The following is a 16,677-nucleotide window of genomic DNA, read 5'->3' as shown; positions in this document are numbered from 1 at the left end:
ACAACTCTAAGAGATAGTTTTGTGTTTAACTAATGCTTTCTGTAGGTAGGAACTGCCTCTGGGGAAAAATTGTACTGTATTATTTGTCAATAAACCTTTTGACTTCTGCAAAGAAAACGCCTGTTCTAGATTACTGTGTGTGCGTGTGTGTTTGTGTGTGTGGATTTAATAGTGTGACATGTATAGAAATGTTTTCCATGGTATTATGTTTTAAATTTTTTCATGATGAAATTGGTTACCCAATTTGTTCCAATAACTGTAGACATTGATAATCATTGTTTTTGAAGCTACTCTACCTTACCAATTCTTGGATCATCATTTCAGCTTATTCACAGACTCTAGAAGTAACAAATGATTTTAACCTTGTTGTTGGAGATAGCAACTTCTAAGACATGGTCAGGATTAAATGCAGTTTGATTGCTGTTAATGTACTGTTGTGTCCTTCCTCCAAGAAGAGAGAAAGGTGTAGCCTGATTTTCCCCCCATCATTCTCTACCGCTCTGACTCAGCCCCATATGCTTATCCTTTTTAAAAAGAAATTCCTGAGCCTTGCCCATCTACTTTAGAATTTGCCAAGTTCTTTGACTTTTTTTTTTGGTGTGGCCTGATGTGTAGGCTTGTGGACAGCTTTGATACAAAGAAAATGAAATAGAATAATATAGGAGAGAAGAAAAAATAATAAATAGGGTTGGGGTTTAACTTTACTAATGTATCAAAAACTAAGTACAGGTATTCTGTGTTCACATATAATGTTTTCTTAAAAATATGCTTAAAAATGTTTTATTAAATACACATAAAATGTAAATAAGAAATGTCACATTTTATTTGGAGTTAGGAAGTGGGGAGTACTCAAAGTACTGAAAATAGTTTAAAGTCCCTGTTTACACTTTACTGTGTAGGCATAATCTTCAGTGACTTATTTCTAGCATGTTCTTTGATTCTGTTTTCCTCTATAACATTTAAATTATTGAGCTAAGTCCAATAAGGGTCCAGTTGAGGCTGAACATATCTGTTTTTGCCTTACCTAATGATTCCTCCCATTTACCCCAAGCACATTCACCTTACATGTGCTGAAATGAAAGCTCCATGTACACAGCTGTATCCCTCTCTCTTAGAATAATACTTAGCACACAGAAGGCACTCAGAAAGTATTGGTTGGGGCTTCCCTGGTGGTGCAGTGGTTGAGAATACACCTGCCGATGCAGGGGACACGGGTTCGTGCCCTGGTCCAGGAAGATCCCACATGCCGCGGAGCAGCTGGGCCCATGAGCCATGGCCACTGAGCCTGCGCGTCTGGAGCCTGTGCTCAGCAACGGGAGAGGCCACAGCAGTGAGGCCCGTGTACCACACACACACACACACAAAAATTGGTTGAATGAATGAATGTACTTATCATTGTCTTAATTGTATAAGATTTGAGGTCTACGGTTATTATTAATATGAATCCTTTGCTGCTTTGTTGTTTTTAACTCATTTATATAAATTTATAATGAGATAACTAACATATTAAAAATTTTATGAATGCTGTGATACAAATATGATGCTATTGATTGAAGTTGAACTTTAGGCTGGCAGGCAGCATTCTTATATAGTTAACCTGTGTAAGTCAGTTAATTTAGAAAACTATTGATTTGGCACTGGAAAGGCAGTTTAGGGTAATCATTGATTACTAGATGTAAGTGTGGCCATTGGAAGTTTGAGGACCATTGAATGTGTTAGAGTATGTGTGTGTGAGAAAAGGTAGAATGTATGAATATAATAAAAATAGAATATTGAGGAAAGACCCCCATACTTGAAGAAATTCTACTGTTAAAGAGAGTGCTCTTATTTCAAGTAAATTATAAAATGTTATAATCCTAGATTAATACAAAGAATAATTTGAATTCACTTTATCTAAAGTGAAGGATTTAATATTCAGATAAGTTTCTTTACTAGTACCTCCTAGTGTGAGATTTTGAAAATATGACCTTTGTTCAAACCCTTCTTATTTCATCTTGTTTTTATTTGTTCAACCCATGAGGTGCCTGAGAGATTTGGAAGGTCTTTTGTGTTTGGAGCTGACAAGTTTGAGATGGTATGATGCTTCTTTTGGAACCAAGGAAGATAATACCATCTGGAAGAGTGTGGGATGTAGAGTACTCCTCCACTTCAGGGGAGGAGCAAAAGCCATGCATATATATACACACACACACACATACATATATTTATGTATGTGTGTGTGTATATAAAGTCACCAGGGTGGCTTAATACTAATAAATTAGATAAGAACATTTCAGGATTCATTCATTCTACGACACATTTATACAACAACAACGTTGAGTAACAATACTGGAAGCTCTTTAAATCGTGCTACCATGTTTTCTTTTTGCAGAAAACAGTATTTATTCTATGCCTCAGGATCTAGCCCTCTCAAGCTGAGAGAAGTGAAAAGAGAAGTTGACACCTTGGGCTAAAACCTTGGGTGTTCATTGAGAAAGTTTAGATGCCAGTATCATTCTAGTAATTATCTTAGGATTCATTCATTGCAATATAGTATCTTAGAGGTCATAGAAACATCTATACATACATACAGCTTCTTTTGTGGCTTTCAATTAAACGTCTTTATTTTGGTGTTTAAAATGCCAGATTGAAAGAAGCAAACTACAGTTAACCCTTGAACAGTGCACTGGGGTTGGGGGGTGGCGTGTGGTAGGGGCACTGACCCTCTGCCCAGTCAAAAAGTCATGTATAATTTATAGTTGGCCCTCCATATGAGCGGTTCCTCCTTATCCACTGTTCTGCATCTGCCACTTCAACCAACCGCGGCTTGTATACTACTGTAGTATTTACTATTGAAAAAAATCTGCATATAAGGGGACCCGTGCAGTTCAAACCCATGTTGTTTAGGGGTCAACTGTGTGTGTGTATATATGCTTATACTATGTATATATACACACTGTATATTACAAACTCTGTGTGTGTGTGTGTGTGTGTGTGTGTGTGTGTGTGTATATATGCTTAGACTATATCTACTTTATCTGCTAAAGAGCATTGTGACCATGGGAAATTATAGATTCAAGAATTAGGAAAGAAGTTTATCAAAATGCAGTTAAATCTTTGTCTAATATTGTTTCCATTTTTATCCTTTTAGGTAAGCAGAATTTTGTATAGTTTCTGTACAGCTTTCAAACGATCTTCTAGACAAGTATCTGATGTTAAAGACTCAGTTATTCCTACCCCTGACAGTGATGTATTTACCTTCAGTGTCTCCTTGGAGGTAAAAGAAGATGATGGAAAAGGAAACTTTAGGTGAGGTTGTTTGGAAAGATTAAAAATTGGTATTGTGTCTGAAATATAATATTGGCTAAAGTTTCCAGAATATACAATGTTGGTATAAAGCTTTAGGATGATAAAGAAATATTTCACTGGTGAATGTATGGTTCACTTTTGTCATGCTTTTCAGATATTTTATGTAAATTATTTTCTTAATATTTAAAAATACTGATATTTACTGTAGAAAATTTAGTAAAATAATAAAATTAGAATAAAAAGCTATGGTTTTGTCAGCCACAATCCCTTTTTTTTTTTTTTTTTTTTTTTGCGGTACGTGGGCCTCTCACTGTTGTGGCTTCTCCTGTTGCGGAGCACAGGCTCCGGACACACAGGCTCAGCGGCCATGACTCATGGGCCCAGCCGCTCGGCGGCATGTGGGATCTTCCCGCCCGGACTGGGGCATGAACCTACGTCCCCTGCATCAGCAGGCGGATTCTCAACCACTGCGCCACCAGGGAAGTCCCCACAATCACTTTTAATATTTGATTTCTAGGGTGTATTTTTATACAGTTGTGTATATATATATATATATATATATATATATATATATATATATATATAGTTTTTTCTTTTAACTTCATGATATAAGAATTTTTAATTAAAATATTCTTAAAATCATTTTTAATGGTTACCGGTAGTGTATTGTACGGTTTGAGCATCATTTAATTAACCATTTCCTTCTGCTGTGTATTTGGAATGTTCTTCTTTAGTTCAAAAATAGGCAGATAATAGGAAACAGTTATACTCTTTAATGATCAGTTATGGGCCTTTACTTTGCCTTTGTTTCTAACCATAATTGTTAGTTAGGTATTTTACCTGTTTTTTACAGATACAGAAATTGAGTCTTAGGTCAAATAAGTTGCTAAAGGTATTTTTCCTTTTCAGATAAGGCAACCTATATTTTAGACACTTAACTGTTTTTATTTTGTTTCTTTTAGACACATTGTTTTAATGAACTAATTCTTGAGAATTGTCAGTCTGGCCTAGGCTAGAATTTAACTTGCCCTGATCTGTACCTCTTTGTTCATCTTTTATTTATATTTACTTGGATTTGTCACAGTCATCTCAAATTGTAGATGTTTAAAAGTAAGCTCTTCTTCTCAGTTTTTGCCTTGGGTTTCACTGTGTTAAAGGCATACATGCAACCAGCTAAACCAGAAATGTGACAGTCTTAAAAGTAATTAAATAAACCATGTTCCTAAATTTGTTAAAATTTTAAAACTAAAATTTGAAATGATGTCATTTAAAAAGTTTTGATTTTAATCTCGTTAGGGATAAATTATAAGGCTCTTGTAAACCCAGTTTAAAAATTAGTAACTGTTTTGCTGACTGTAAAGTTTGTAGTTACTCTGTGTCAAGATGAGAGTTAGGATATCTTAGAATAAGGGTGTTGTTGCTTAAATAGTTTGTTGGCTCATTCTAACCTTGAAAGAGAGATTTCCTTTATTGTTTTTAATTATTGTTAATTCCTGTTCTTTTTGCATATTTCAGTCCTGTGCCTAAGGATAGAGATAAATTTTATTTCAAACTAAAACAAGGAATAGAGAAGAAGGTTGTGATTACAGTGCAGCAACTTTCTAACAAAGAATTAGCTATTGAAAGGTAAGCAGCTTGCTCCTAAATGCTACCAAAACTTGTATTGACATTGTTACTGTGTTTCAAGAGACATACTATTGAATCTCAGCTGTATTACTTACTGTGGCTTTTCACCATGCTTCAGTTTCTCCATTTAAAAATGAGAATGAGAAACCTAATGCTTTCCCCACTTAAGTAAGTTAAATATAACTGGTTCATTGAAAATGTCAATTGATGGGGAAAATAAACATGAAATGGCTTTGTTTTATCAGTAATAACTGCTTCTACCCTATTTGGGCTTTTTCTGTCTCTCCCTTATTTACATATAGGAAAAATACCTTAACTTCTCAATCATTTTGATAATTAAAAAGTCCATTTAGTTACGAGATATCAGAATCTTTAAGAGATACATCTTTAAAATATATAAACACACATGCGCATATATACACACGTGTGTCTGCATACATTTGTATATTTATGTTTATATTTTAATTTTTTTGTTAGCAGTAGACATAGCAATATTTTAATCTTTTTATTTAGAGGTAATTTCAAACTTACAGAAGATTTTTTTAAAAAGATAAAAATACCTAGTACAGAGAACACGTGCATGCTCTTTACTCAGAATCACTTATTAATAACATTTTATCTCATTTGCTTTGCACCCACTTTCTCAATCTCTCTCTCTCTCTGTCTCTCAGTCTTTCTCTCCCTCCCTCCCCCCGGCACACATGCGCACACACGTGATTGTTTTTCTAAACAATTTAAGAGTAAGTTACATACATAATGGTGTTTTATCCCTATCTACTTCCTTAGGATATCTATATTTCCTAAAAATAGGGATACTAATATCTCTTATTTAACCACATTATTTTTATCAACCTCAGTAAATTTAGCTTTTCATACAATACTTTTTATCTAACCTACTATTCGTCTCTAATTTTGTCAGTTAACCCAATACCATCCTTTCCCCCTATCCAATTTGGGATTTACATTAGGGTCAGATATTACATTTAGCTGCCATATGTCTTTAGGTTTCTTTAATTTGGAAAGATTTCCACATTCTTTCTCTCTCTTTTAAAACATGGACATTTTTAAAAAATAAATAAATTTATTTATTTATTATTTTTGGCTGCATTGGGTCTTTGTTGCTGCATGCAGGCTTTATCTAGTTGTGGTGAGCAGGGACTACTCTTTGTGGTGGTGTGCGGGATTCTCATTGCGTTGGCTTCTCTAGTTGTGGAGCACGGGCTCTAGGTGCGCGGGCTTCAGTAGTTGTGGCTTGCGGGCTCTAGAGTGCAGGCTTAGTAGTTGTGGCACACGGGCTTAGTTGCTCCACGGCATGTGGGGTCTTCCCAGACCACAGATCAAACCAGTGTCCCCTGCATTGGCAGGCAGGTTCTTAACCACTTTGCCACCAGGGAAGTCCCATCAACATGGACATTTTTGAAGAAGACATCCCTTTCCCTCTTTTTATTTTTCTTATTTCATTTTATTTTTTATACTATATTTATTTTTTGCATCTTTATTGGAGTATAATTGCTTTACAATGTTGTGTTAGTTTCTGCTGTACAACAAAGTGAATCGGCTATATATATATACATATATCCCCATATCCCCTTCCTCTTGAGCCTCCCTTCCATCCTCCCTATCCCAGCCCTCTAGGTTGTCACAAAGTGTCGAGCTGATCTCCACATGCTATGCAGCAGCTTCCCACTAGCCATCCATTTTACATTTGGTAGTGTATATATGTCAGTGATACTCTCTCACTTAGTCCCAGCTTCCCCTTCACCCGCTGTGTCCTCAAGTCTGTCCTATACATCTGCATCTTTATTCCTGCCCTGCCACTAGGTTCATCAGTACCGTTTTCTTAGATTCCATATATATGTGTTAGCATATGGTATTTGTTTTTCTGACTTACTTCACTCTTATAACAGTCTCTAGGTCCATCCACGTCTCTACAAATGACCCAATTTCGTTCCTTTTAATGGCTGAGTAATATTCCATTGTATATATGTGCCACATCTTCTTTATCCATTCATCTGTCAATAGACATTTAGGTTGTTTCCATGACCTGGCTGTTGTAAGTAGTGCCGCAATGAACATTGTGGTACATGTATCTTTTTGAATTATGGCTTTCTTAGGGTATATACCCAGTAGTGGGATTGCTGGGTCATATGGTAGTTCTATTTGTAGTTTAAGGAACCTCCATGCTGTTCTCCATAGTGGCCTGTATCAATTTACGTTCCCACCAACAGTGTAGGAGGGTTCTCTTTTCTCCACACCCTCTCCAGCATTTATTGTTTCTAGAGTTTTTGATGATGGCCAATCTGACCGGTGTGAGATGATATCTCATTGTAGTTTTGATTTGCATTTCTCTAATGATTAATGATGTTGAGCATTCTTTCATGTGTTTGTTGGAAATCTGTATATCTTCTTTGGAGAAACGTCTATTTAATTCTTCTGCCCATTTTTGGATTAGATTGTTTGTTTTTTTGTTATTGAGCTCCCGAGTTGCTTATAAATTTTGGATATTAATCCTTTGTCAGTTGCTTCATTTGCAACTATTTTCTCCCATTCTTTGGGTTGTCTTTTGGTCTTGTTTATGGTATCCTTTGCTGTGCAAAAGCTTTTAAGTTTCATTAGATCCCATTTGTTTATTTTTGTTTTTATTTCCATTTCTCTAGGGGATGGGTCAAAAAGGATCTTGCTGTGATTTATGTCAGAGAGTGTTCTGCCTATGTTTTCCGCTAAGAGTTTTATAGTGTCTGATCTTACATTTAGGTCTGTAATCCATTTTGAGTTTATTTTTGTGTATGGTGTTAGGGAGTGTTCTAATTTCATACTTGTACATGTAGCTGTCCAGTTTTCCCAGCACCACTTATTGAAGACGCTGTCTTTTCTCCATTGTATATTCTTGCCTCCTTTGTCAAAGATAATGTGACCAGAGTTGCATGAGCTTATCTCTGGGCTTTCTATCCTGTTCCATTGATCTGTGTTTCTGTTTTTATGCCAGTACCATACTGTCTTGATTACTGTAGCTTTGTAGTATAGTCTGAAGTCTGGGAGCCTTAATTCTGCACATTAATTTTGTATCCTGCTACTTTACCAAATTCACTGATTAGCTCTGGTAGTTTTCATGTCATCTGCAAATAGTGAGGGTTTTATTTCTTCTTTTCTAATTTGGATTCCTTTTATTTCTTTTTCTTCTCTGATTGCTGTGGCTAAAACTTCCAAGACTATGTTGAATAATAGTGGTGAGAGTGGGCACCCTTGTCTTGCTCCTGATCTTAGAGGAAATGGTTTCAGTTTTTCAGCATTGAGAATGATGTTCACTGTGGATTTGTCATATGTGGCTTTTATTATGTCATGTAGGTTCCCTCTGTGCCCACTTTCTGTAGAGTTTTTATCATAAATGTATGTTGAATTTTGTCAAAAGCTTTCTCTGCATCTGTTGAGATGATCATATGGTTTTTCTCCTTCAGTTTGTTAATGTTGTGTATCACATTGTTTGATTTGTGTATATTGAAGCATCCTTGCATTCCTGGGATAAACCGCAGTTGATCATGGTGTATGATCCTTTTAATGTGCTGTTGGATTCTGTTTGCTAGTACTTTGTTGAGGATTTTTGCATCTATGTTCATCAGTGATATTGGCCTGTAGCTTTCTTTTTCTGTGACATCTTTGTCTGGTTTGGATATCAAGGTGATGGTGGCCTTGTAGAATGAGTTTGGGAGTGTTCCTCCCTCTGCTATCTTTTGGAAGAGTTTGAGAAGGATAGGTGTTAGCTCTTCTCTAAATGCTTGGTAGAATTTGCCTGTGAAGCCATCTGGTCCTGGACTTTTGTTTGTTGGAAGATTTTTAATTACAGTTTCAATTTCAGTGCTTTTGATTGGTTGTTTATATTTTCTTTTTCTCCTGGTTCAGTTTCGGAAGGTTTTACTTTTCAAAGAATTTGTCCATTTCTTCCAGGTTGTCCATATTATTGGCATATAGTTGCTTGTAGTAGTCTGTCATGATCCTTTGTATTTCTGAGGTGTCAGTTGTTACTTCTTTTTCATTTCTAATTTTGTTGATTTGAGTCTTCATTTTTTTCCTGATGAGTCTGGCTAATGGTTTATCAATTCTGTTTATTTTTTCAAAGAACCAGCTTTTAGTTTTATTGATCTTTGCTGTTGTTTCTGTTATTTCTTTTTTCATTTATTTCTGGTCTGATCTTTATGATTTCTTTCCTTCTGCTAACTTTGGGGTTTTTTGTTCTTCTTTCTCTAATTGGTTTAGGTGTAAGGTTAGGTTGTTTACTTGAGGTGTTTCTTGTTTCTTGAGGTAGGATTGTATTGCTGTAAACTTCCCTCTTAAAACTTCTTTTGCTTCATCCAGTATGTTTTGTGTCATCGTGTTTTCATTGTCATTTGTTTCTAGGTATTCTTTGATTTCCTCTTTGATTTCTTCATTGATCTCTTGGTTGTTTAACAGCATATTGTTTAACCTCCATGTGTTTGTATTTTTTTACACTTTTTTTCCTGTAATTGATATCTAGTCTCATAGCGTTGTGGTTGGAAAAGATGCTTGATATGATTTCAATTTTCTTAAATTTACCAAGGCTTGATTTATGACCCAAGATGAGATCTGTCCTGGAGAATGTTCCATGTGCACTTGAGAAGAAAGTGTATTCTGTTATTTTAAAAATTTATTTATTTATTTTTTGGCTGCATTGGGTATTCGTTGCTGCGCGTGGGCTTTTGTAGTTGTGGTGAGCAGTGGCTATTCTTCCTTGTGGTGCATGGTTTTCTCATTGTGGTGGCTTCTCCTTGTTGTGGAACGCGAGCTCTAGGCTTGCGGGTTTCGGTAGTTGTGGCAAGTGGGCTGTAGAATGCAGGCCCAGTTGTTGAAGTGCATGGGTTTCATTGCTCCGCGGCATGTGGGATCTTCCCAGACCACAGCTCAAACCCATGTCTCCTGCATTGGCAGGTGGATTCTTAACCAGTGTGACACCAGGGAAGTCCTATTCTGTTGTTTTTGGATGGAATATCCTATAAATATCAATTAAGTCTATCTGGTCTAATATGTCATTTAAAGCTTGTGTTTCCTTATTTATTTTCTGCTTGGGTAATCTATCCATTGGTGTAAATGGGTGTTAAAGTCCCCTACTATTATTGTGTTACTGTCGATTTCCCCTCTTATAGCATTTGTCTTATGTATTGAGGTGCTCCTATGTTGGGTGCATAGATATTTACAGTTGTTATATCTTCTTCTTCGATTGATCTCTCGATCATTATGTAGTATCCTTCTTTGTCTCTTAGAATAGTCTTTATTTTAAAGACTATTTTGTTTGATGTGAATATTGCTACTCCAGCTTTGTTTTGATTTCCATTTTTATGGACTGTCTTTTTCCACCCCCTCACTTTCAGTCTGTATGTGTCCCTAGGTCTGAAGTGGTTCTCTTGTAGACAGTGTATGTACAGGTCTTGTTTTTGTATCCATTCAGCCAGTCTTTTGGTTGGAGCATTTAATCCATTTACATTTAAAGTAATTATTGATATGTATGTTCCTATTACCATTTTCTTAATTGTTTTGGGTTTATTTTTGTAGGTTTTTTCCTTCACTTGTGTTTCCTGTCTAGAGAAGTTCCTTTAGCATTTGTTGTAAAGCTGGTTTGCTGGTGCTGAATTCTCTTAACTTTTGCTTGTCTGTAAACCTTTGATTTCTCTGTCGAATATGAATGAGATCCTTTCTGGGTAGAGTAATCTTGGTTGTAGATTTTTCCCTTTCATCACTTTAAGTATATCTTGCCCCTCCCTTCTGGGCTGTAGAGCTTCTGCTGAAAGATCAGCTGTTTACCTTATGGGGATTCCCTTGTATGTTATTTGTTGCTTTACCCTTGCTGCTTTTAATATTTTTTCTTTGTGTGTATTTAATTTTTGTTAGTTTGATTAATATGTGTCTTGGTGTGTTTCTCCTTGGGTTTATCCTCTATGGTACTCTCTGCACTTCCTGGAGTTAATTGACTATTTCCTTTCCCATATTGGGGAAGTTTTCAACTATAATCTCTTCAAATATTTCCTCAGACCCTTTCTTTTTTTCTTCTTCTTCTGGGACGCCTATAATTCAAATGTTGGTGTGCTTGATGTTGTCCCAGAGGTCTCTAAGACTGTCCTCCATTATTTTCATTCTTTTTTCTTTACTCTGCTTTGTGGCAGTTATTTCCACCATTCTATCTTCCTGCTCACTTATCTGTTCTTCTGCCTCAGTTGTTCTGCTATTGATTCCTTTTGGAGTATTTTTAATTTCAGTTATTGTATTGTCCATTACTGTTTGTTTGCTCTTTAGTTCTTCTAGGTCCTTGTTAAACATTTCTTGTATTCTCTCTATTCTATTTCTGAGATTTTGTGTCATCTTTACTGTCATTACTCTGAATTCTTTTTCAGGTAGTTTGCCTATTTCCTCTTTGTTGATTCAGTCTTGTGCGTTTTTAACTTTCTCCTTTGCCTGAAAGATATTTCTCTGTCTTCTCATTTTGTCTGACTTACAGTATTTGAGGTTTCCTTTCCCTAGGCTGCAGGGTCATAGTTCCTCTTGCTTCTGTTAGCTCTGCTCCCAGTGGTGACGTTGGTCCAGTGGCTTGCGTAGGCTTCGTGTTGGGAAGGACTTGTGCCTACGTTCTGGTGGGTGGAGTTGAGTCTTTTCCCCCTGTTGAACAGGGCCGTGTCAGGTGGTGTGTTTTGGGGTTTCTGTGAGCTTACTATGACTTTAGTTAGTCTGTGTACTGATGGGTGGGTTTGTGTTCCTGTCTTTGTTGTTTTATCTGAGGCATCCAGTGCTGGAGGCTGCCGGCAGTTTGGTGGAGCCGGGTCTTGGATTCAGATAGATGCCTCTGTGAGAGGTCTTGGTGGTTAATCTTCCCTGCAGCCAGGAATTCTCTAGTGGTCCAGTGTCCTGGACTTGGTGTTCCCACCTCAGAGCCTGAGGCCCAACTTCCAGTCAAGGAACCAAGACCCCACAAGTTGTTCGTACCAGTTATGCAGGGATTTTTACAGTCCTGTCTGGTGTCCAAGGTCTTCTGCTAGTGTTCAGCTGGTGTTCTATGAGAGTTGTTGCATTTATAGATGTATTCCTGATGCATCTGTGGAGAGAGATGAACTCCACGTCCTCCTACTCCGCCTTTTTAATATAACTCTTTTTAATATAACATTGCTCAGTTTATCTAATATTTCCTCATGATTAGATTCAAATAGTTTATTGCTGCATAGGTGATGTTCTCTCCTTCACAGTGTATCACATTTGGAGATGCTTGATAACCATCTGTCCCTTTCTGATGATGTTAAATTTGATTACCAGTCAAGATGTCTGGTTTCTCCATTGTAATTCCTTTTTTTCCCCCTCCCTTGCAGCTAGTAAGCAGTTTGTGGGGAGACCCATGAAAATATCTTGCTTCTCATCAAAATGTCCTCCTTGGTTTAGCTTTCATTCATAATTCTTGTATGATCCAGTCTTGGATTAACTTAAATATAGAAACCTTGGCGAATATAGGTGAAATAGTCAGATACCTAATTATGTTTTCTTTGTTAACTTAGATAAACATTTACGCATACATTTAAAATATACATAATAACTTAGAAATGCTGCTTTTTGCCCAGTCTCATGTTCATAAGACAAATTTATTCAGTCTCTCCTCAATAATATTTGACATCAGTGTCTTCATCATCACTTAAGCTACTTTTTGAATAATTTTAAGGCATTTTTCCAGAGCACATTATCTCAACTTCTACCTAAGTTGTTTGAGATAAAGCACTTTTTGAATCAGTATATATCATTAACATTAGAAATTCTACCTAAGCCAGAATTTTAGCTACCATTTGTATAACATTAAGATAGCTAAAAAAATTCATACCATATATAACCACTTAACATATTGCTTTTATTTTAATATAATTAATGTCGATGATAATATTTAACAACTATGGGTTCATATGCTCAGCAGTAATTACCAAATCTTTTAAGTGTTTTTTGCCTCCTTTTTCACACATTCTGTCAGATGACCTCTAAACATCCAAACTAAAATTAACTTGAGATTGCTTCAGGCTAATGGGTCTTCCCCAAAGAATACTTTGTTCAACATAGCAGACAGAATTTCCTGTGATATGGGGTAGTTTTAAAATACTTCGATTTATCTTTTTTTCTAAAAAAAGAAACTCTTGCTTTTTATTGGATTATATGTGGTACTTAATGTGTTTAAATCACAAAATGTAAGTAGTGGAATTTAAGGTAATCCAGTAGGTGGCAATCTTGTCAAGAGAATTCTTAACCTCTGAGTTGTTTTTTTTTTTTTTTTTTAAAGCATTGCTGCTGACAAAGTTCATTTATAGTATAAAGACGTCAGTGTGAAAGTAAATCCTTCAAATTACATAATTTTGGCTTACTTTCTGAGAAAATGATTTTTAAAAACAACTTCCCATTATGTGAAATTTCCAACATATACACAAGTAGAAAGAATAATATATTGAACGACAGTGTACCCATCAGCCATTCTGAATGCTAAATTTCAGTATTTTGGTTTTTAAAAATATTAGTTTTCATCATGAAAAAAATCTGTTTCTCTGTGCATTCAAGTGTTCAAGCATTCCTCATGCGTAGATATTTGACAAATTATACTGTGATTATTGGTCTCAACCCCTTTGAAGGCAAGTACTGTGTCATTTATCTCAGAATCTCCAATATGTAGCCCTGTGCTAGGAACCAGAGCTTTGTAGTTACTTAGTCCTTACTTAGCACTTTCTCTGTGCTGAGCACTGTTCTAGGTGCTACTTATGAGGTATAGGTCCTATTATCTTCATTGTACAGTCAGGGAAACTGAGGCACAGAGAGGTTAAATAGTTTTCTCAAGGTCATACAATTAAATACCAAGTCTACCTGGTACAGAATAAATATTCTTACTCTCTACTTCATTTTATAAACTTGTTGAGTAAATGAATAAAAAGTATATAAAAATTTTATAAAGTTAAGAGTATTGACTACATTCACTGTAATATGCAGAGAGTAATAGAACATTGCACCTAATAGAATCCTAACCTGTTTAGAGGGTATGTGAAAACTGCTCTCATATTTTGAAAATTTCTAATGTTCTTTTGCTTTTCTCAGTCACCTGTGTTAGATTTTACAAGTTAAGCTTTATTTAGGAACTGGACATAAGAAAGAAAATAATATTAACATTTTTGTGTGATGGCCGTTGTAAAATTTAATTGTCATAACAACATGTGAAGAAAACATTTTAATTATTACCCTATTTTCTTTTGCAGAAGATGAGACAGAGGCTTAATGAGATTAAGTAACTTGGTCACTTGGCCAGGAACTGGTAGAGCCAGGGTTTAAACCAAGGCCATCTGCCTTCTGAGTGTATACTTTTAGAGACTGTACCCAATTAAATTTTGATTATGTGCTAAGTTTAAAATTAATCAAACCAGTTAGAAAATAAATGGATTAGCATTCTTTGGTGTATTTCCAGCAGAATTTGAAAGTGAGAGTATAGATGGGCATCCAAGTGATTGTTCAGTGACTTCAAACCCAGGGGCACCATGCTCTGGGAGAAAAGCTGATAGATTTGTAGAAGAGAAGACCAGCAATAAGAGCTGAGAGGAGAAAGCAAGATGATTGTAATCTGAAATGTGTGAGAAGAGCAGCCTAAGCCTAATTATTGAGAGGCTCCAGTTAAAATGTTAAAGCAGATCTGATCAGGTCAGTCTCTTTCTGGTGTTTCCAAAGTGGAGATAGCAATCTTTGTCCCTCTCCAGCTGGCATTTTCATGGGTTTTGGTTTCATCATGTGTAGAAATACTGCAAAAGATTTTCTTACATACTACTAAATTGATACGGATTTTTAAAGCTTTATTTAGTATTTAAAATACCCTAACACTATTATATAGCACCCACATTAATGCTTTGAATAGATTGCTGTTTTTGTTAGATGCCCTAAAAGCGAGGGGGAAATTTTTCATTTTTTGCTGTATTAATTTTCTGACTAGTTGATTTTTGCCAAGTATTACTTCTTAATTTGTCGTAGAATAATTCAGGGAAAATAATACCATATACATTTGGAAAATGGGTCTCTTTACAGTTCCCTAACAAGAAGTGGAGTTCTAATGATAGTAATTCCAGACCTTTTGGAGGGTTAGTTGGGAAGAGAATTTTGGCTTCAGGGTTTTATGTCTGTCAGATCACTTTGTTCCCAGGAATCTGCCCTGATGCTTGATGTGTGAGCCAGAATGAAGTATTGATACATCAAGCAGAGTATAATTACTAGATTTGTTTTAAGTATACAGCTTTGTTTGTAGTGAGTAACATGGGCCATTACTGCTAGGAAGAAAGAATTTCCATGAATCACTTTTATCTGATCCTAATTTTGGGGAGTACAATCATTACATATACATTAAAGTATATATATATATATATAAAACACATCATTACTAGAAGGCAGTTTGATCATTTGTAGAGTGATTCAGAGATGTGCCTGTTTTGATAATAAATTCTGCTTCAGTTCTTAATTTGTGCTTTCTGACTTGCAGCAAAAACTACATAGTGAGAAGTTGAAGTGTTAAGTACCATACCTCATAGCATGAGTGATTGACAGGTACCTTTCCTTATGTTATTTTCTTGAGGAAAAGATTTCCAAGCCATGGAGTACTGAAAAAAAAAAAAATCACCTAGGGCTCTTTTCTTCTCACAGAATAAGCAATTTTCTAATATGATTTGATATCACTAAAGTGATAAAGATAGATAGTAGAACCTGAACTGTTAATTATTTTGGGGCTGATATAATTGGATGTTAGACCCTTCTGAGGGTCTTTTGCTTAATTTATGTAGCACTTATTTTTGCCTTCACCCTAGCAAGTTGTTAAATAGTTTTATTTAGAAAGGAGCTCAAGTCACTGACTTTAAGTTGCCTAGAGGTAAAATCAAGAGTTTTAGATGTCTTAATAATTTTTCTTAATGGACGTCATTTTTCTCCATCCTGAAAATGAGAAAAAGTTAGTGGGGTGACCCAAAGTCTGAATAATATATATTTCTTAAATTAATTAGTTTATTTATTGTTTATTTTTGGCTACATTGGGTCTTTGTTGTTGCACATGGCTTTCTCTAGTTGTGGTGAGTGGGGGCTACTCTTCGTTGTGGTGCGCAGGCTTCTTATTGTGGTGGCTTCTCTTGTTGTGGAGCATGGGCTCTAGGCACACGGGCTTCAGTAGTTGTGGCACACAGGCTCAATAGTTGTGGCTCGTGGTCTCTAGAGTGCAGGCTCAGTAGTTGTGGTGCTCGGGCTTAGTTGCTCTGTGACATGTGGGATCTTCCTGGACCAGGGCTTGAACCCGTGTTGGCTGGCTGCATTGGCAGGCAGATTCTTAACCACTGTGCCACCAGGGAAGCCCCTGCATAATATTTTACAAGCTGTTTTTGAACTTACTTATTTGTCCTCTTTGAGTTTTCATATAAGGCAGTAGAAAGGTAACTCTCTTTTACCTTAGAAAAACAGGATATATTTATACAAAATACTTTCATTGTTCTCTGATAGTTATTTCAAGTGACAATTGATAAAGAGTTATCGACATCATCAGGTGCTTTGGAGAATGAGAAATTGGAAGCTTCTATCTTCTCTCAGCTTTTGGACTGGAACTTGTAATTAGGACAGAATTTTCAGTGTCTTCCATTGCTGGCTTTCACTGGCACTCAGTGGTGGGTGGTGGTGGCACTCCAGAGGTATATATATATAATACTATTACCTTTTTAGCATCGTATCTTAAGAACT

General features: G+C 36.0%; 1 protein-coding gene across 3 annotated transcripts in view; it reads left to right on the top strand.

The window, feature by feature from the left end:
• RABGAP1L (RAB GTPase activating protein 1 like) overlaps nt 1-16,677 on the top strand; it is a 742,996-nt gene that overhangs the window by 98,711 nt on the left and 627,608 nt on the right. For 2 of the 3 annotated variants that reach the window (XM_059046250.2, XM_059046252.2), the window contains exons 6-7: nt 3,131-3,288; nt 4,804-4,914. The exons of the other annotated variant lie outside the window; for it this stretch is intronic. In XM_059046250.2, coding sequence (XP_058902233.1) covers nt 3,131-3,288; nt 4,804-4,914 — 269 coding nt within the window. The remainder of the gene's footprint in view (nt 1-3,130; nt 3,289-4,803; nt 4,915-16,677) is intronic. 3 annotated transcript variants of the gene reach the window in all.

Source organism: Kogia breviceps, chromosome 1 (assembly GCF_026419965.1).
Source record: "Kogia breviceps isolate mKogBre1 chromosome 1, mKogBre1 haplotype 1, whole genome shotgun sequence".
Lineage (NCBI taxonomy): Eukaryota > Metazoa > Chordata > Mammalia > Artiodactyla > Physeteridae > Kogia > Kogia breviceps.
Note: the sequence above shows the minus strand (reverse complement) of the source record. Positions and strands in the feature narration are given on the sequence as shown.